Source organism: Atheta coriaria, unplaced genomic scaffold, assembly GCF_025399875.1.
Source record: "Atheta coriaria isolate IRGN ID8LTWV9N9 unplaced genomic scaffold, Caltech_Dcor_3.1 hic_scaffold_10_pilon, whole genome shotgun sequence".
Classification (NCBI taxonomy): domain Eukaryota; kingdom Metazoa; phylum Arthropoda; class Insecta; order Coleoptera; family Staphylinidae; genus Dalotia; species Dalotia coriaria.
The window spans coordinates 267,964-288,252 of record NW_027045452.1 but is presented as its reverse complement, the minus strand read 5'-3'; the positions used below and the strand labels follow the sequence as shown (position 1 = coordinate 288,252).

At 36.4% G+C, this 20,289-nt stretch overlaps 9 protein-coding genes across 10 annotated transcripts; 5 read left to right on the top strand and 4 right to left on the bottom strand.

Annotated features, from left to right (window-relative positions):
- Positions 1-787: 787 nt before the first annotated feature.
- LOC135800990 (5'-3' exonuclease PLD3-like) lies at positions 788-2,879 on the top strand. Its single transcript, XM_065314354.1, has 7 exons — positions 788-949; positions 1,035-1,135; positions 1,191-1,355; positions 1,432-1,612; positions 1,670-1,924; positions 1,981-2,487; positions 2,549-2,879. The coding sequence occupies exons 1-7, from the start codon at positions 914-916 to the stop codon at positions 2,834-2,836; spliced, it is 1,533 nt and encodes a 510-aa protein (XP_065170426.1). The 5' UTR covers positions 788-913; the 3' UTR covers positions 2,837-2,879.
- Positions 2,880-2,951: 72 nt separating this feature from the next.
- LOC135800992 (CAAX prenyl protease 1 homolog) lies at positions 2,952-4,935 on the top strand. Of its 2 annotated transcripts, XM_065314358.1 has the most exons (3): positions 2,952-3,083; positions 3,159-3,447; positions 3,510-4,935. In XM_065314358.1, the coding sequence occupies exons 2-3, from the start codon at positions 3,355-3,357 to the stop codon at positions 4,701-4,703; spliced, it is 1,287 nt and encodes a 428-aa protein (XP_065170430.1). In that variant the 5' UTR covers positions 2,952-3,083; positions 3,159-3,354; the 3' UTR covers positions 4,704-4,935. The 2 variants fall into 2 exon arrangements, with proteins under 2 accessions (XP_065170430.1, XP_065170431.1); XM_065314359.1 differs by lacking the exon at positions 2,952-3,083 and having other exon boundaries at positions 3,140-3,447.
- Positions 4,936-4,983: 48 nt separating this feature from the next.
- qm (geranylgeranyl pyrophosphate synthase quemao) lies at positions 4,984-6,848 on the bottom strand. The gene is made up of 7 exons (XM_065314361.1): positions 6,513-6,848; positions 6,288-6,442; positions 6,078-6,222; positions 5,885-6,005; positions 5,682-5,821; positions 5,521-5,623; positions 4,984-5,459 (listed from the first exon to the last, which is right to left on the bottom strand). Exons 1-7 carry the CDS (start codon positions 6,573-6,575, stop codon positions 5,251-5,253), a joined length of 936 nt encoding a protein of 311 aa, XP_065170433.1. The 5' UTR covers positions 6,576-6,848; the 3' UTR covers positions 4,984-5,250.
- On the bottom strand, positions 6,807-8,052 carry Xrcc2 (X-ray repair cross complementing 2). Its single transcript, XM_065314372.1, has 2 exons — positions 7,911-8,052; positions 6,807-7,783 (listed from the first exon to the last, which is right to left on the bottom strand). Exon 2 carries the CDS (start codon positions 7,762-7,764, stop codon positions 6,964-6,966), a length of 801 nt encoding a protein of 266 aa, XP_065170444.1. The 5' UTR covers positions 7,765-7,783; positions 7,911-8,052; the 3' UTR covers positions 6,807-6,963.
- A 320-nt stretch (positions 8,053-8,372) lies between these two features.
- On the top strand, positions 8,373-11,059 carry Vang (Strabismus domain-containing protein Vang). Its single transcript, XM_065314353.1, has 3 exons — positions 8,373-8,657; positions 8,716-9,280; positions 9,335-11,059. The coding sequence occupies exons 1-3, from the start codon at positions 8,527-8,529 to the stop codon at positions 10,307-10,309; spliced, it is 1,671 nt and encodes a 556-aa protein (XP_065170425.1). The 5' UTR covers positions 8,373-8,526; the 3' UTR covers positions 10,310-11,059.
- On the bottom strand, positions 11,046-12,332 carry LOC135800995 (carbonic anhydrase 1-like). The gene is made up of 4 exons (XM_065314362.1): positions 11,980-12,332; positions 11,683-11,930; positions 11,395-11,619; positions 11,046-11,339 (listed from the first exon to the last, which is right to left on the bottom strand). The coding sequence occupies exons 1-4, from the start codon at positions 12,197-12,199 to the stop codon at positions 11,103-11,105; spliced, it is 930 nt and encodes a 309-aa protein (XP_065170434.1). The 5' UTR covers positions 12,200-12,332; the 3' UTR covers positions 11,046-11,102.
- A 96-nt stretch (positions 12,333-12,428) lies between these two features.
- On the bottom strand, positions 12,429-13,752 carry LOC135800996 (carbonic anhydrase 2-like). Its single transcript, XM_065314363.1, has 4 exons — positions 13,321-13,752; positions 13,022-13,269; positions 12,740-12,964; positions 12,429-12,677 (listed from the first exon to the last, which is right to left on the bottom strand). Exons 1-4 carry the CDS (start codon positions 13,541-13,543, stop codon positions 12,525-12,527), a joined length of 849 nt encoding a protein of 282 aa, XP_065170435.1. The 5' UTR covers positions 13,544-13,752; the 3' UTR covers positions 12,429-12,524.
- A 235-nt stretch (positions 13,753-13,987) lies between these two features.
- LOC135800998 (AMMECR1-like protein) lies at positions 13,988-16,662 on the top strand. The gene is made up of 3 exons (XM_065314365.1): positions 13,988-14,368; positions 14,722-15,038; positions 15,106-16,662. Exons 1-3 carry the CDS (start codon positions 14,142-14,144, stop codon positions 15,270-15,272), a joined length of 711 nt encoding a protein of 236 aa, XP_065170437.1. The 5' UTR covers positions 13,988-14,141; the 3' UTR covers positions 15,273-16,662.
- A 105-nt stretch (positions 16,663-16,767) lies between these two features.
- LOC135801000 (uncharacterized) lies at positions 16,768-17,739 on the top strand. The gene is made up of 3 exons (XM_065314366.1): positions 16,768-17,032; positions 17,093-17,390; positions 17,445-17,739. The coding sequence occupies exons 1-3, from the start codon at positions 16,914-16,916 to the stop codon at positions 17,664-17,666; spliced, it is 639 nt and encodes a 212-aa protein (XP_065170438.1). The 5' UTR covers positions 16,768-16,913; the 3' UTR covers positions 17,667-17,739.
- The last annotated feature ends 2,550 nt before the right edge of the window (positions 17,740-20,289 follow it).

Sequence of the window (20,289 nt, the reverse complement as noted above, 5' to 3'; positions counted from 1 at the left end):
TGCCGAAATTCCGATGCGCTTAAATTATGCATGAATTCTAATGGACGATAATATTTGCTCCCGACGCCAACGATAAATCAATTATTCAGGGAGTCTACCTCACCAGTCAGGTCGTGTGGCAGACGGCTCTGCTTGCGCTACTTTTGTTTAGGACGCTTGGGAAATTTGGGAAACTGTGGGAATGTGGAAACCATTTTCATCCTAAATAAGAAATTCAATGCCACCAAAGTTGTGGCTTTGTGGGATATTTTGGCATTGAGTGACGTGATCGTTTGTTATAAATGTTAATTATGTAGAATGTAACGTGGCAAAATCGATACACGCTCTTGCCATACAAAAACAATTTATTTTTTTACGATAACAAAAAGTTTGAATGGTGAAGGGTGTGGTATGTACGATAAAGTCTATTATTTTTTGAATACCAACTCTGATTGTAGGCATAATATGATAGGCATATAGTATGTGAAAATTGCAGTTTCTTTACGTTTTGTATTCTTTTAAGAAAATACTTTTTGATAACTCTTAAAACTTGTGTGACACTATTTATTCAAAATATAGTTTTATTATAGGCAACTTTAGTTACGTTATGTTGTACGCAAGCGCAGATATTTTCCTTCCAGTTTCTTCGTTTAAACATTTTCATTATTTAAACTTATAATTTACACAGTGTTTATGATCGTAACATTAACACTGTATTTTATTTTGTTATTTATCACACATATTTTATATCACATATTTATCACATTTATTTCTCGGAAAAGATATGAATTTGTCTGATTAGTGCAGGATGTTAGTGGGGGTAACCTGATATTTTGTACCGCTGTTGTTTTGTTTCGTTTTTGTATTCGTTACACTGCACCTTGAGCAAAAACTGCAACGTATATAAAACTAAAATGGTTGGTAATGCAACACAATGAAAATTAAAACGCCATTAACGAAAGATACTAGTGTATGTATTGCTTTTAAATCCTATTCTATATTTACCAAGTTACTCATCTGTTATTTAATATTTGGCAATCTCTTTTATTTTGCAGACTGTGCTAGAAGCACCAACTTTATCAAATGATGAAGAGGGTGAATTGTGGCATCATGGATATGTCATACCTTCTGACCATGATAGTAGCCCTAGTAGAAGGTATTTATAAAATGCACCAATTAAAAATATTTATTAATTCTTGTATTTTTTTAAGATGGGGAAGCAAGAATGGATGGTGTCGACCTTCATGCATACCCATTTCAGTAATATTAATCCTGATCTTCCTAGTAGTTCTATTACCTGTGTTGGATCAAGCAACTGAGAAGGCTCTTCAGAAGCTTAACAATAGACACAATGCAAATCCAAGCAATATATGCAGGTAAATATTTTAATAAAGAAAGAATTTTTTTTCAATTTTTAGTATTATGTGTTCTAATTCTATAAAACTTGTTTAGTGTGAAGTTAGTGGAAAGCATACCAGAAGGACTAATTTATCCAAATGAAAGCATAAGAAATGGTAGAACTTATGATTCATGGATGGAATTGATTGACTCAGCTGAACAGACTATAGAAATTGCATCATTTTACTGGACTTTGAGACAGGCAGATGTGTATCCTGATCCATCATCAAAATTGGTAATATAAAATAAACTAAATCCCAACATTTTTCTAAATATTGATTATGCTATAAAGGGTCAAGATGTTTTTGACGCCCTGCTGAAAGTTAGTGACCGAGGTGTAAAAGTAAGAATTGCTCAGAATGCACCGACGAGGGAAAATCCCAATACAGATACGGAAATCCTAAGCAAACGTAAAGCAGCCGAAGTACGCAATTTAAACTTTAATAAACTACTTGGTGCTGGCGTGCTGCACACAAAGTTTTGGATTGTTGATGGAAAACATTTTTATATCGGAAGCGCAAATATGGATTGGCGTGCACTCACCCAAGTAAATATAAAGTATTTATTTTGTTACACAATATTAAAAAGATTATACTTGTTTAGGTGAAAGAAATGGGAATGCATGCAGTTAACTGCACATCAATGGCTGAAGATTTATCGAAAGTTTTTAATGTGTATTGGAGTCTAGGCGTCCCCAATGCAGTTATTCCTGCTAAATGGCCTAAAGATTATGAAACTTCAATTAATATTGAACATCCTATCAATTTGACTCTTAACGACGACATCTTCCAATCGTACATCTCCAGTTCGCCTCCACAATTTTCACCCGAAGGTCGTGCGGAAGATATCGACGCGATTGTTAATACAATTCGACACGCTGAGAAATTTATATACATTTCGGTGATGGACTACTTCCCACTCATGATCTACACGCCGAAGATTAAATTGTGGCCGGTGATTGACAATGCGTTGCGTGCTGCTGCTGTTGACAACAAAGTCGAGGTACGACTGTTGATAAGTTGGTGGAATCATTCGAGACCATCAGAGGACTACTTTCTTAAGTCTTTATCAGCGATTACTGATGCCTATCCAAAGGTAACGGTGTCTGTGGTACGTAAAATAAAATATATAAACATAAAAATTGATTTCAAACATAAATTATTTGTTACAGCGTCGATTTATTGTACCAGCTAACAGCGACCAGCAAAAAATTCCGTTTGCGCGTGTGAATCATAATAAATATATGGTGACTGATAATACGGCGTATATTGGCACATCGAACTGGTCGGGTGATTACTTCACAAACACTGCGGGTGTTGCTTTCGTAGTGCATGATCCAGTATATAATCGCAACGCTACCGAGAGTACGATTCGCAGTGAGCTCCAGGCAGTGTTCGAGCGTGATTGGAATTCTAATTATTCGCATACAATCGATCAAACAGATTTATTTCTGCACTAATTTTGTATTGCACCTGATAAAAGCGATAAAATTTTCGCACAAATGTGTTATCTTTATTAGGTTTATATTACATACTTTACAGCTGGTTTTATCAATTATTTGCTTAGAATCAAATATTATTTTTAAAGGATTTATATTTACAAATGGCGTGGTTTTTGCTCTGATGTAATGAATGTAGGTAGCACAGGTAGGGTGATCATAAAAAGATCTTTATGATGCGACGAATGCCATTAGAAATGTTATACAGGTATTACTTTATTACGATAAGCGGTAAGTGCATAATCTATGGTACTAATTTCTACATTTTTATCAACTTTTTTAGCAGGGAATGTTTTCTAGGGGAATTTGGTAGCGACTAAGTTAACGTTTGCAACCTGCAACACACGATTTAACGTGTTCAGCGCGCTGACCGGCTGTCCCGGCGTTTGTTGACAACAAGTTTTCCTTCTCAACGACATTTATTCTTATATAGATTTTTCCTCAATCGACCGCAAGCTGTGAAGTTCAACGCACACAAAATGTTGCAACTCACCAAAGACAACATGCTTTATGGCATTCTGGTTTTTCTCTGGACTGAATACCTTTGGGAAATATATTTGGCTATCAGACAGGTATATATTTACTTAAATCCTGCTAATCATCTAACACAGTTAATAATTTATTTCTTACCTAGTTCAAAAAGGCAAGGAAAACCAAGGAAATTCCCGGGTCACTAACGAACATCATGACCAAAGACACTTATGATAAGGCACGCCGTTATTCCATTGATAAGATAAAGTTTGGATTTGTGAAAGACACATTTTCCATTATGCTAACTTCTGTTGTGATATACAAAGGTTACCTTGCTGATGTCTGGTACTTTGTGGAAGATATGAACTTGAAAATTGAAGGCGAAGTTGCAGCCAGCTGCATGTGGTTATGTCTAATCAACACAATTCAAACTGTATTTGATCTGCCATTAACTATATATTACACATTTGTCCTTGAGGAAAATTATGGATTCAACAAACAAACTGCCACATTCTTTGCATGGGATCGCGTCAAGTCCTACATCTTGGGACAAGTATTAATGCAGCCTATCTCTGCAATGGTCATTGTCATAATCAAATATGGTGGTGAATACTTTTTCTTCTGGTTGTGGTTAGCAATGGGAGTCATTACTCTACTCTTGATGACAATTTATCCAACTGTGATTGCGCCACTATTTGACAAATATCGCCCGCTTGAAGAAGGAGAATTACGCACACAGATTGAAGCGCTTGCAGCCAGCCTGAAATTTCCGCTCACAAAACTTTACGTTGTTGAAGGTTCAAAACGTTCGTCACATAGCAATGCATATTTTTATGGATTCTTCAATAACAAACGTATCGTTCTGTTTGACACCCTTTTCGCCAATCCTCAAGCCGGCGGATGCAGCAACGAAGAAATATTAGCCGTATTGTCGCATGAAATGGGACACTGGCAGTACAATCACATCGGCAAGAATCTACTTATGATTCAAGTGAACTTATTCCTTATGTTCCTTGCATTTTCGCTTATTTTCAAGTCACCGCTCATCTATCAATGCATCGGATTCCGTGCTGGACTTCAACCGGTGATTGTCGGGTTGATCGTGACGATTCAGATTGTTATGTTGCCGTATAATGCGCTTATATCGTTCTGTATGACTTGTTTATCGCGGCGGTTTGAGTTCCAAGCGGATAGCTTTGCAGACAATTTGGGTAGGGGTGAAGCGTTGAGCAGTGCGTTGGTTCAATTAAATAAGGATAACTTAGGTTTTCCGGTCTATGATAACTTGTTTTCATCGTGGCATCATTCACATCCGCCGCTTTTGGAGCGGATAGCTGCATTGAAAAAGAGCAAATAGATTAACAATTGCAAAATCATGTTTACCGAAAATGTGAATGTTTTCACGTATTCAATTATATAAAATCACAAGTATCAGAGTTTGAGATTTATATCTACACAATTTGCGATTTTTATATCATGAATGGCTCATTAAATGAGTGTTTTTCGTTTTTTAATAAATCTATACTTGTGCTGCTCTGTTAATCATGTAAGATGTAAACATGTGATTAGTAAATTTTCTTTTATGGATATTTTCATTATTTCATTGTTTAGGAAAGGTTAAAATTTTGATTTCTCGATAATTTGGTGATTTTTTTAATAAGAAATCCATTATTTGCAACAAGACTAGACACATAATTACAAACATTACTTTGTTATAAATATCATGCATGTGCTTCACAAAATAATACAATAACAAAGCATCACCGGCATTATTTTCACCTTTGACCGAACCTTAAACTCAACTGAAAGCAAGAAAAAATGTTCAATGGATGCATTTTCGTCTACGACGAACGATTGACAACATTGATGTGTGTTGTATTTGCACTTAATCGAAATAAAATCTTTTAAGGCTGTGGCATTGAATGTGCTTTGAGCACAGTGTTGAGGAACTCTTCGAGGTATTGATTGGAGCCGAGGTGGGCGATCTCCAGTTTGGCTTCTTGGTCCAAGAGCGCTAGTTTTTTCCTCGTATATTCAAAACTCCCACAGTTCTCCAGCAACGAAACGCAGTACTTTTTCACTTCATTATCACGCGTTCTTTGTCTTAAAATATCTGTAGAGATTATTTAGTTAGAGCCTAATTGTATAATTATTTTTGTAATATTTTAACTTACGCATTACTAAACTTTCACCGTCCGCGCTGTTTATGGCATGAATCAGCGGAAAGCTAAATTTACCTTCTGTTAAATCCTCACAGAAACTCTTATTTGCCATGTACTATAATCAAATCGCAAATTAAAATCTGAGTCATTTGTTTAAAATTAATATTACTCACTGCTTCAGAATGCAAGTTGATGTAATCATCTTGAATCTGAAAGTATAGTCCTAATATACCAGCTAGTTTTGTAAAATCTTCCTTATTGTCACTAAAAAGTTGCATCAATCGAATTGCCATCATGAATAATCCTCCAGTTTCTATAATCAAACAAAATATTATTCAAATGTAAGAATACTGTAATCAACAAGAAATGTCCATACTTTTTTTGGTCATTTCACTATATTCTTCTTCAGTTGGACAAGCATAATTATCCCTCCAGTAAATTTCCATTCCTTGCCCTCTGTGTAATTCCAACAATTGCTCTGTGAATACTTTTACAGCCTATCAAACATATTTCTAGTTAGTACATAACCTAATCTAACCAAATATTTAAAAAATTGCAATTTTTCTTACATCAGGATGATTTAATGCTAAACATTTTTCTAGACCAATAATAATAGCATAATTGGCTGCATTGATTGTGCTAGCAATGCCATAGATGGAATGTGCAACTGGAATACCTCTACGTAATACTGAATTGTCCTCAATGTCATCAAGCCTAGAGAGAGACATATCATAAAAATGTAATCAAATTGTATGCAATTTAAGCACATAAATATTTACAGTAAGCTGGCATTGTGCAATGTCTGGATAATATCATCTATTTGCTGTAGTTTATCTTCTGGTACATTGAGCCAATGGTTGAATGCAAGTGATAACTTGGAGCGGATATTTTTACCAGGCACTTGCAGGATGTAGTTGTATGGCATCAACACTTTCTACAAGGTGTAGTTATTATGTATTAAGAAATTCAACTTTATCATTCTTATCAATAATTTGCAATCTAACCTCGTCTTGTTCGCGGTCACCTTCATCGCTGAAGAGATTTGCTTTTTTACTTTCCATATTCATTAATTTAGGCGCAAATTGTGTCGGTCACATATGATTGCTAGAGATAGATGTAATTTTGTACGTAGTAGGTATTCGTCGTCGGCTAACCGCTCTGCCGTATTCGATTTTGCTTCACTTCAGGAACTTGAATATTTGATTAGGCGCACAACTTGCGAATCAGAAGCGCAGATGTTCACGCTTGCAACCACTGGTAACTACTAAAACTAAATGTACTAAATCTACTTTGAAATATCCCGTTGGCACACTCGTTTATTTAGCGTTGATTAAAGTATTTGTACATACAAAATGGCTGCAATAAATGTTTGAGTAATGATTAAATTGTACGCATCAAAGGTTTTTTATCGGCGAAAACACCATATTTTACATAGGTTATATGTAGTACATACAATCATGCAATTTGAAACAACATGAGTGTCTCCATTTCATAACATTTTACAACTTTCGTTTGTTTTTCATGGTCATAACATTCTAACAAAAACTGATTCTTATTTTCTTCATTTTTAAAATCGACTTTTTTCAATGTCACAGTGTAATCTATCATTGTTGTTAGACTTGAATCAGTTTCATATTTACTAAACACTGTAACAATGTGTCTATCTTCAATGATAGCTTTTAAAGATTTCAACAAATGCACACAGTGTTTATTAACACTATATAATTCATTTTCATTCTTAAATGTGGCTGCATATCTTTCATACCAATAATGAGCTGACAAACTATCAATTGCCAGCAGTGCAATATCAATGTTCTGAGATAAAATGTGTTCCAAGTTGAGTATTGTAACTTCCAACTGTCTGATGCAATAACAATTTAGAATAGTTAACTTTTTCAGTGATGTTCTAACTAATCCCTGATGCAGTTCAGTTGGAATGTTTAACATTGACAATTTTCTCTCAGCTATTTGAATTATTTGTATTATTGATATTTGATGATCAGTGTTTATTAATACTGCACTGCATTCTTTAAATTCTTCAGATAATTTTTTAGGTAAAATTGTATTAACTATTAATTCAGCAATAAGCATTGACTTTCCTGTATTTGGAGCTCCAGTGATTTGAATAACTTTGTTTGGTGCTGGGCCATTTGTAAAAATTGCTGAGTGTAACTTATCAAGTCGAGGTCGAAGATGAATTCTGTTGAAGAGTTGATAGCCAGTTTCAGTTTTAACATTTGAAGTGGTTTTACTCATTTTGAATTCGAATTGGAAGCTTAAAAGTAAAAACAAATTGCATATATTTGTAGGTTATTAAATTAACAACTTAAAAAACCGTTGGGAAAACAGTTGTGTGAAAAACAAATGAAAACATATTTTATATATTCTAACAAAATACCTACTTTTAATATTCACAAATAACTAATTTCTTTCTAATTTTTGTTGTTACACCCTGTTGAATGTGAATGCTTCTTCAGCGGCAGCGCTGAGGGTGGGGAGCGTGGGGAGCACGGAAGACAAGGCGGCACAGGTGCTAATGACCAGAAGCCGCCATGTTTTGATACGAAACGTGAAACCGTGAAGCGAAGAAACGATTAAGAAGCAACTAATTTATTTCACCGCGCTTTGTTCAGTGCGTTAGTAAATTTAAGAATCAACCACAAAGTTTGCGAAGGGACGCAAACACAGCTATCCTTTCACTCAGTGTACGCCGAGTTTACAAGAAACGAATCAACGCCGACCGTGTTTACGACCTCAAGCATTCCACACGCGTTTTTGTTAATAAAACTAACAAAAACGAGTTTATAATCATTATTGGAATGTAATCAACTGAATGTGCTGCTTTGGGGTTGATAAATGCGCTTCTTCGAATCTAATTGGAACTAGAAATAACCTTGCATGTCAATAGTTACATGTCAATGAACTTATTGCACTGCACTTCTTACTAGTGCACATACCCACAAGCAACAATAAAATTATGCAAGTGGTAAGCTCAAAAAAGCATCACAATCTACATTTATGGGGAATGAGACTGCAAGAGACATGGAAACTGAGTCTGTAAAGTCTGAGAACAGCTCAAGATCCAGGAGATCAAAGGGCTACCATCGAGATAGAAACAATTACAGACAACACTCTCACAGAAGCAATAGGTAATCATCCTTTAGTGAAAATGCCACCTTCAAAAATGTAATTTAAATATTTTTTTAGGAATAAACCACAGAAAACAGAAGATATGGCTCCATTTCAAACATCTGTAACACTCACGCCAGACAATCGCGACGGCCAGGAAGTGATTGAGGTGCAAATCTTGCCACAAGATGATAATTGGGGAGAAAATACGACCGCAATAACCGGTAACACATCAGAACAGTCTGGGTCAACAGAAGATGTGAGCAACTGGCCAGGAGAACCAGACACTGGCCTCAGTTTCATTTGCCAGCAATATCTTGGTTCAGTTTTTACTTATGTCATATCAGTAAGCGCATTTCTGAGCCCAATTGCAATGGTTGTTCTTCCGAAACTAGGATTTTTTCCGGCGCTATCATCGAATGTTGGGCTGCAGAACAATTCAAAATTATTGTTGTGTGGTGCAGAGTGCAAAGGTCTACTGGTGTCTTTGGCATTCAAGTTGGTTATTTTAGCTGGTGGTGCGTGGGCTATTTTTCTACGCAAACCGAATGCAACATTACCCGGAATATTTCTCTTCCGAGCGAGCGTTTTAGGTTTAACTTTGATTTGCACCTTTGCTAACTGGTTATTTTATATTGTGCAGGCAAGTATTTAAGTTTAATTCATTGGATTATCATTAAAACATAATATTTAACAGGTCACAGAAAACGCGCGAGCAGCCATCACTCCAGAAGATTCAGTCGATTATAAAGCATTAGTGGCTTATGCTTCAAGTTTAACAGATACCTTACTTTTCATACATTATTTATCAGTGGTTTTGATGGAAATCCGCCACCAGAAACCAGCGTACTATATAAAAATCATCCGCAGCCCTGATGGCGCTTCTAAAGCATTCTCTATCGGCCAGTTGAGCATCCAACGCGCTGCTGTTTGGGTCCTCGAGCGTTATTACACCGAATTTCCGATTTACAACCCTTATCTGGAGCGTATTCCAGTATCGAAGTCGCGCAAAGCTTCTAGCAGTTTTAAATTTTACGAAGTGGACGGTGTCAATAACAGCGGTATGCAACAGTCGAATTCACGCGCAATGTTAGCTGCACATGCGCGTCGTCGTGATTCCAGTCACAATGAACGCTTCTACGAGGAGCATGAATACGAGCGGCGTGTTAAAAAGCGCCGAGCGCGATTAATCACAGCCGCTGAGGAAGCGTTCACGCACATTAAACGCCTGCACAATGATCAAGCTCCGGCGATTCCCATGGATCCGCACGAAGCGGCGCAAGCAATCTTTCCATCGATGGCACGCGCGTTGCAGAAATATCTGCGTGTGACTAGGCAACAACCACGACACTCGGTGGATAGCATCCTCACGCATTTGGCTAACTGTCTTAGTCACGATCTGACACCACGGGCTTTTCTAGAGCCCTATCTGTTGACAGAACCAGTGTTATTAAACGATAAAGAGCAGAAATGCGTGCAAACTTGGGCGCTCATCTGTGATGAGCTGTTGTCACGGCCGATTGGTGATAATATCTGTTTCCAACTGCGGCAGAATGATGTATCACTCTTGTGCTGCATCAAAAAATTGCCGCATTTCAACATCACCGAAGAAGTCGTCGATCCGAAGAGCAATAAATTTGTTTTGCGACTTAATTCGGAAACATCTGTATGACCTATAGTCTATGACAGATTGATTTAAAGACAACATATCTTTGAGAAGGCAAGAGAAGAATATTTATCGAACATAAAAATTAAAGATAGGCAATATTTTATACTTAAATATAAATAAGCAAGTATTTTTAGTGCGAGCGATGATTTTATAGGTAAATTTACTAAAAACGTAGTTAGACGAACACAAATTATCATTATCTCATAAAAGTTGTGATAACGAAAACTGTACTAATGTCTTTTGCTAATATTTATGCTATACACTGCTCAATTCCGACTCTAAGTATTAACTTAGTACTTAAACAAGCAAAACGGCTGCACAAACAATTACGTAACAAGACTGTAAATAATATTTAATTACTTCTACGCTCATAATTAGTTTTTATTTATTTTATTATCGCCAACACCAAATAAAAATTGATGTGCAACAATGTGAACGCAAAATGTGCAAAGTGCAATTCTTATTTTTGTATCGTTAGCGACTAGCAACTACATAGCTTTACGCGACTTTTATATCAGAAACATTTACACATTTTTTACACAACATGCATATATGTATTTTTGTATTAAGCAAACTTACGTCAATGTATTCAAAGATTGAATATCAATTATCATGCTAATGATGAGTATAATGATGAAACATTCGAAATATTTATACATTTAAGGCATATTTATACCTATATTTAAGTACAAGTGTATTTTATGAATGTACTGGTCTTTTTAAATAACAACAAACGATATTGGTAAACAAAAATGTATTATCTGACATGTAGGCATTTACAAAGCGCAACTTGATTTTAAATCGTGGTGCCTGTTGGATCGCTGTATTCATGCGATGAACGCGGATATTTATTTGTCTGATGTGTGCGCTGTATAGTAGTATCAACTTCTTTTTGCATAATGATTAGTGTAGAATGCATTTGCCCCGAAGGATTTACATGATACAGTGTTCTGTCAACTAATGGTTGTACATCACGGAAATTCCTACTGAGAAGTGCTCCATCAGCACCCATTAGCAATCTGAATCCTTCAACCTTGAAAAAGAAGCGAGAAGTTATAGATTTGTGTAATTTGCGCAAATAAACACACCTGTGCCATGGATACTCCCATGGGAACCCGACTGATCAACCAGAGCACGTAGTGCACGCATGTGGTAGTGTTGATGCTGCCAGCATACAGGAAATAATCGTCTTCGAATTGTGCCATGTATTTTCCCAGAGCGTGACTTCTCAAACGTGTTGAACTATGTGGTTCCTTTATCAGAGGCAGAGCTTGAATGATTACTTGTAACATTTCGTTTATTTCATCTTGAAGCTATATTTACATTAATCAGATAGTTACTTGTTTACAAAAAGTTATTTAATATGTATAATTTACTTTAAATATGTAGACAATCATGGCAATACCATCTTTTCGTTGTGAAGCACTCTCTTGCGACTGATAACAACTTTTGAAGTAAACCATGTGCATTTCAAGTATTTGTGAAACACCCGAAATGGTATGCTCTGAGCCACACATATTATTGTTGCCCCAATGGAAGTGCAATTGTGAAAAAACATAGTTGTCGGTGAAAGGACCACCAGAAACACACGGCCGATCTTGTATCCATTTTGCACTATAAATAACTACACCTAAATGTTATCAATACTAAAACATCTGCTTAAGATCAGTCACCAGTATGACCGGAATTTGTAAGTTTAACGCGCTTTGGTTCTACTTCCATGTGATGCCATTCCAATGGAGGAAGTTCGATTGCGGTTGCTTTTGGCAGGTGGAGATCAATTGGCGATTCTAAAATTTCCCTTTCGTGGGTAAGTGCGAAGACTTTTTGAAGGCCTTCATGTGAAGGGACTTCCTCTTGATCCTCTTCTTCCACATCGTTTTTTTCGCTCATATTTGATTAATACATTTTAAACAATTAGGTATACAAGAAATTTAGATTGGAACTTACTAATTAATAAGTTTCAATATTTGTCATATTTCAAAAACTGCCAGAAAAAACTTTCAAAAATTTTTGCATTTAGGCAACTAAATATTCATTTGGTAAAGTATGATCATGAAATCATGAAACACTTATACTTACATCTAAATGTATTGGTACATATAAATAAGAACAAACAATATTTAAAAAAAACAGAGATGTATTATTTTAAGTGAAGACGTTTACAATTGAAAGCTCCTTGTGATTTAAAATCGGACAAGTGCGCGATGTTGCAGTCTCAATCATCTTTCTGCATTGGGAGAAGTGTAGAATGCAACTGCCCTCCTGGATTGACATGGTATAATACTCTATCAGCTAGTGGTTGTACATCACGGTAATTCTTAGCGAGGTGCGTTCTCTCAGCACCTAGTAACGTTCGAAATCCCATCATCTTAAAGTAATAGAAAAAGAAATTTAGTTCTATATTTGTAGTGATTAAGTCACAGAACGCACTTGTTCCGCTGATATTCCCATCGGAGTCCGACTGATCAACCAAAGCACGTAGTGCATGCAGGTAGCAGTGTTGACACTGCCAACGTACAAGAAATAATCATCCGCAAACGGTGCAACAAGTTTTTCCAATGGGTAACTTTTCAAACGCGTCGAGGTGTGTGGTTCGTTTATTAAAGACAGAGCTTGAATAATGACTTGTAACATTTCGTTTATATTATCTTGTATCTATATTATCACAATAATCATAAATATTGGTTAAAAACGTTAATAATCACAACTTACTTTAAATAGGTAGACAACTACAGCCATGCCGTCTTTTCGTTTCAAAGCGCTCTCCTGTGTCAGATAGCAACTTTTGAAATAAACCATATGCAGTTCAAGAATATGTGGTTTGCCCGAAATGGTATGTTCTGAACCACACATATTATTGTTGCCCCAATGGAAATGCAGTTGTGAAAAAACATAGTTGCCAATGAATGGTCCGCCGGAAAGATAGGGCCGTTCTTGTAACCATTTTGCACTATAAATAACTACAACGAAGTGTACTTTACATCAGAAAATATCAATATAAAATCAGTTACCAGTATGACCAGAATTTGTAAGTTTAACTCGCTTTGGTTCTAATTCCATGTGATGCCATTCTAATGGAGGAAGTTCGAGTGCGATTGCATTTGGTATGTGAATATCTATTGGCGATTCTAAAACTACTCCTTCGTGAATAAGTGTGTAGATCTTTTGAATTCCTTCATGTAAACGCAGTTCCTTGTTAGCTTCTTCCTCTTCGTCGTTGCGTAAATCAGTCATGTTTGCTTTAGTACAATTAATAAATTTGGTGTACAGGAAATTTAGATTTGAATTTATTAATTAACTACTTTTAATATATGACATAGTTCAAATATAATGTCAACAAAGGAAACTTTCAAAAATTTTGAATATGTAGGCAACCAAATATTTACATGTTTCTAATATGCGATACTAACGACACTACTTTTTTTCTTGGCTTCCATTTTCAATAAGAAGTTTTTCAAGTTTTTTAAATGGATTTGTTTTGTTCTGACATTTGATTAAACAATTATTGAACAAAATATAACAGGGGAACTGGACACTATATTGATACAACAATAATCCACATTTGATAGTTTAGTTTTGCCTCGTTTCGGCATAGTTTGAAACCATATATGTCAAGGTTTATGGAGTATGCGCAGAAACTTTGCGTGGGAACCCCCCACGCCGCAGACTGACCGTGCTGGTGCAGTCAGCTGGTCCGTCGTCAGGCAGTGCTCCCGGAGCCCGCCTTGGCAAAGTTGTGGTAGCTCGCTCGTATGCACCTCCGGACGGCGGACTGAGTGCACGAGACGGTCGGGGCTCGAGGGACGGAAGGCGTCCGTCCATACGGCGCTAAATGGCAGCAGGCTGTTGTGGCACCAAGAAGCAGAAACTAAACAACTCGCAGAGCCTGCTTTCGTCTGAATCGAGCGACGGCCACTCGAGCACGACCAGTATGACGTCGAACGGCCCCAACGGCACGGTTGCCCTGCCGGAGATGTGCTTCTATTGCTTCGATGTGCTCTACAGCCAGCTGTTCAATCTCGAGCCGCCGAAGACGCCTACGTTCAACAATGACGCATAGTAAGTTGGCTGCAACCACATTAACAAAGACTTGCGCTTTTCATTTGTCTGTTCTGTTGCCATCCACCTGGCCATGATTTGCTCAATTTCATTTATCGAATCGTCGCGCAGTTATCATTATTGCTGTCGGAAAGGTCGTTCAACCGTTGCGCATACGAACCAGGCGCATCACCGCACGTGCGGGGCGCTTTTCCTTTGTTCGCTTTTTCTGCGCTTGCATCTCTTTGTTCGATTATGTTTATTTTTTGTTTTTGTTGAGTCTATGAACTTTTTACACGTCTGGTTGCCAACACCGATTTGACAACAACCAGACATGCATTTAGTACATTAATAATTTTTGTGCGTTTTTTCAGTCCACTGTTTGTAACATGGAAGATTGGTAAGGACAAAAGACTACGCGGTTGTATTGGTACTTTTAACGCGCTGAACCTGCAAATGGGATTGCGGGAGTACGCCATCACAAGCGCGTTCAAAGACTCCCGCTTCAACCCGGTGACGCGTGATGAATTCACCAAGCTATCGGTGTCCGTATCAATTCTAAGACACTTTGAGGATGCGGCCGATTATCTCGATTGGGAGGTCGGTGTGCATGGTATCCGAATTGAATTCATCAACGAGAAAGGCAACAAACGCACTGCCACTTTTCTACCTGAAGTTGCACCTGAACAAGGTATAATTAGTGTTAAGTTACCATTGTATTCAGCCCTGCTATAATCATCAATGTTTTCCTGGTACAGGTTGGGATCAAATTCAAACCATTGATGCGCTTCTGCGCAAAGGCGGCTACAAAGCGACGATTACAAGCGAGGTGCGCAAAGCCATCAAACTAACGCGCTATCAGAGTGAGATCATTTCGGTGACGTACCAGGACTACGTCAACTATTGGAACGGCCGCCGGTGCTAGCAGCTAGCGTGGGGGGCGATGCCGCCTCCGCTCCGGCCGCCCCAACATTTCAACCACTACGACTACAATTATCTCCACCAACATCACCCACGCGCACCGCTGCAATGCGCGCACTTTGTTGCGCGTCCACCGCCACCGCAGCTCTTGCAACCGGTGCCTGTGTGGTGGAACTCGTTTCCGGGCAGCCCCGTCTACCAGCAGGAGTTTCCACCGCTCCTGCTTAGCCCCGGCGCACAGACCTACGCCATCCGCAAACGCAAATAACGAGCAACACGAGTGAATTATATTTAAGACGTAAGATAGGAATTTATATTAGATACATATTGAGAATTCTATTAATATTTCGTGCCTCAAAATTTAACAAATTCGAAAGAATTGTCGGTTGGGTAATTAATTAGATCCGCTTTCATTTTGGGAGGGGGCTTTCGAATGCGACGTGCATTGTCAATACTTCATTAAACATTCTATCAAATGTCATACCAACTCTACCATGATCATGAAGGTAGCATACAAATATTGGAGCTGAACGTTTATTTCTCACGTGAAAATTCAGTTCAAGATTTTCATTTGCTCTTTGTAATTGTTCTCAATATTTGATAGAAACGTTCCGCTTCAATCAGTGTCAATATAATCAATTGGAAATCAAAGCTTCACCAGAAAACTTTGCTGACTTACTTACGGTAGATTAATTTCATGAGGTGATCCGACGAAATAGCGTAATATGCAAAAAGCCACTGCCATTTTCATCCCTTACGAATTATGGAGACAAAACTAAGCTGGCATGAATGATGCTCAACTCAATAATTACTGTTACTATTGGATGAACCATCCCCTATCTGTAGAGTTAGCGCATAGCCCGGTGGATTTAAGTAGGCGTATTAATATGACCGTAAATCATGACGACTCGATGACGCCATTTTGTACGAGGAGCAACCCACATAACCAAACGCATTGATCTCCACATTCACATCAATTAATTCTTGTTTTTACTTTACATATATAATTACATCACAAGCATTTGTTACATTTTAATTTTAACTGTGATTTTTTTTTTGCTTAATTTAAAGTTCAAAAATTCATTCTTATTTTACAAAAAAAATGTCACTGTACTTTTGAAAGAAAGTGTCTCAGGTATAAAATTAAATCATCAAATCAAACGAAATTAACGTTAACGAACTTGTAGAATAATAGTTTATTTTTAAATGCTAACAGCAGAAAAAAAGAGACACGTTTGTAAATGTAAATCGACCATTTATTATTACGATTGATTTTCCAGAGTACGTTTATTGATATGTTATTGGAAACTTAATGATTATATTAGAATTCTATGATGAATTGTCAAGACTTTTAAAACCACTGGTTACTTATAAAGAATATTAATCGATGACAATTACTTAAATTTAATTGATTAATAAGTAGATACAATTTGATGAACAAAGAAATAAATCAAATATAAGAGATTTTGGAATTGCCATTTTTAGATAGTAGTATTCTAAACAAATGTTGGTTTATTGGTCAATAGATGGCGCATAATGTCCGTGGGTATAGAATATATGTGTGTTATCACACACAAGTTTAAGGTTATTTAAGTTTTAAAACGTTTGTTTTGAATGTAACAATTAAATAACTCTGAATCAAAGAATGGCGATTCAACGAGGGAGATTTTCTGACATACCAACAGACGCCGTGCGATTATCTAAAGAGGAAGCTGTTGATTATCAAATTAAGTTAATGCATGACTGGTCAGAATGGAAAGATGTGTAAGAAAAACTAAAATTAAATTGAAACACACATAAAACACATTCTTTTTGCTATTTTAGATTCTTTTTCAAGTATGGAGCAGGTTTTTTAGGAGGAGCATCAGCTGCTGTAGGAATATATCTTAATGATTACTACAGAAGAAAATTAAAATTAAGGTCATATGGCAGTGTCTCCTCGTTTTTGGCATCTTCACTAATACCAACTAGTTTAACTCTTGTATTTCATTATGGACTGATTGTTCCTCATGTCATACTTAAGGATACCTGTGCTGTTTGCATTGAAATTAGAGCAGCCAGTATTCAGTCTGTGTTTGGCTGTGTAGTACCATCCTTGCTTGCACCAATATCAGCATTTTCAGTAATATTCAATGAAGTACCTTTATTAAATAATGTTTAATTTGTTTATTTTTAGGCTGCAATAAGTTATGGCACCTACAATGTACCTTATATTACTCAGCCTCTACAGGTACTTAATTTATGGAAACAGTTAACAAAACCAATTGGAAATATTTTGTTTGGGTTGTTTCTTGCACAAGCACTTCTTGCATCTGGTGTGACTATGATGGAGGGGCGGTCTGTGGATATTGTGAATAAAAAAATGGAAATGAGATATTTGAGAACAGAACATGATTAAACTATTTGTATTGTATTCTTTAGATTGTTATTAGCTGAGTAAAAAAGGCAGTAATTAGTAGCTTTATCAATTATCTCACTATATTTTATTTGTCCTGACAGACTGTTAACATAGATGCGCTAGACAATGTTTTCAAAAACTTCTATTTCAATAGCGTGGAATATGAGAAATAAATCTTAGTCAAATCATTCGAACGGAGATGGCACTAAGTTGCACATATGAACAATAAATAAAGTTACGTCAGTTAGATTGTTTCAGTTCATCAAATCATTCTCAATACAGTGGAATCCCGGCTTGATCCGGCACACCTTGTAATCCGACATGATCATATGTCATATGTTTGTACTTTAGGATTTGTAATTTGTCGGATTACAAGGTACTTGTTTGTAAAAAATTCCGGACTGTAAGGGGTCTTAGGCACTTCTCTATAATCCGACAAATTCGCTCATCCTTCGCTTCGTTGTGCCTAAGACCCCTTACAGTCCGGAATTTTTTACAAAAAAGTACCTGTGAGGTATGCACTTATCCATTTATCTTTTGCTTAGGACAATAAATTTCCGTACATCTGTAGTTATTTGAATCAATTAATATGCGTTTACATGTTGTTAAACATTATACTATATTTTATTCAGTTATATATCAGAAATACATACACCCTGTCGCAGTTGACACATGAAACATGCGGTTAGGCGTATGTGTTCTTACTTCCAACAATTGTGCGACTTCGAAAACAACGGAGATGCGCGCACCGCAAACGTTTGGCAAACTAACACCTCACAGGGAAGGCAGGAACAAGAAACGCTACTACTCCCCATCCCAACTTATTTGTATATTTGACACTGAACATTTTCGTTTTCAATTTTACACTTTTATCGGAGTTTATGCATAATGGTTTATTAAATATTAAGTGGCTAAACGGGAGTTTTTGTCAAGAGATTGATAAGAGCAAGCGTAACGAACGTTTAGTTAATCGAGTGTTTAACAACGTTTGGCCATGTGATGCTTACACTATTTCTTTTAATTCCACTCTATTCCCTCGTTGAGGTTTTTGTATTTGAAATTTTGCATTTTAAATCTTCGAAATTCTCTCGTTCATTACTGTAAATGTAAGGTTTTAAATAAAAAAATAAAAAAATAAACAAATAAATAATTGTCGGCATTGTTTAAAAAAATTTTTTAAATTAAATAGTGAGCAATTGTCCATGTGCGCAATTGTCCGTGTGAGCAAAAGTCACTGTGGGCAGTTGTCGTGTGAACGATCGTCTGAGGAGCAAAAGTCCGGGAACCCCTGCAAACATAGCGCCACACACGCACACCCAGTAATTTTAGTTTGGGATTTACAAACACCACAAATTTTAAATATGAGAGAGCGTGGCGAATAAACGAAGATCACAAGCCTTCTAGAGCCGATGTGTCCAGCACATCACACGCCGCTCTTGAATCGAACAACACAACAACCTGTAACCCGGAAACAACCGCGGATATCTACTCGTATAATATCTACAATACATGTAAATAAGTAGATCCCGGTTTAAAATCTTTAATTGTGATTTGCTGTACGCGTACATGTCATATTTCAATTAGTCAAATTTCAGTTTCACGGCAAACAGTATCCTATATCATTTTTTAAGAATGATATTAGTTTAGATTTTAAAATAGATTTTTGAGTGTATATATTATTTACAACTCTTCAAAGTACATAAAAATTATTTGAATATTAAATTTAAATTAAAAATAATTGGTAATAATACTAACTTACCAAATTTAACTCAGCTCCTTCGCGACTATCGGGATCGTAAGGATTATTTGAAGGAAATGAAAAGCAGTAATATTATTATATCATATTATTATTGGTACATAAATATTAATGTTGGTCTGAACGTTGAACTCTTTCATTTTTAATATATCCATTATAATATAATTTCTCCTAATCTATGCTACACGCTATTCAAATCTACAATCTACATAATATCATAGTCAGCAATATATTAGAATCCACATGGTAATAATAAATATACATCTAAGGATCCGGCTGATCGCACAGTCCTGCTAATACTATAAATATAAGTACAATATTTCTTGTTTTCCTTCTTTGTCAATATACTTATTACAGTTCTAATACGCGGAATGCACTAAAACTCGAAATTCGTAGTTCAATTCGAGTTTCGTTTCAGGTTATCTGAACAGTTCTGAATAGTTTCGTTGGTCAACATAGGAATGACCATATTAACAGTATCTTTTTTACTATATATGTATGCATTTTAATTTTTCGCTACATTTTATTATACTTTCAGTTTTGCTCGGTTTTGATTCCGGTATTGTCCAATAATTTACGTGTAGGTCATATAAATTGAGTAAATTTACAAACTTACGATCACAACGATAGTTAAGTTTTATAATTAGAATAAATTGTTGTTATATTTGGCACACAGTTTCCACAACTAATAAACATCTCTACAATACATAAACTTATATTCTTTGGAATGTCAAAGTTTCCTGTTTTCAGCAAATGAAACGACTAGATGGGGAAATAAAAAGCTAGTGATACGCTAATTGTACTGTCAGGTCATAGAAAGCCTGTTATAACGTGTGCCAGGTAAAAAATATATCAAAGTCTATGTAA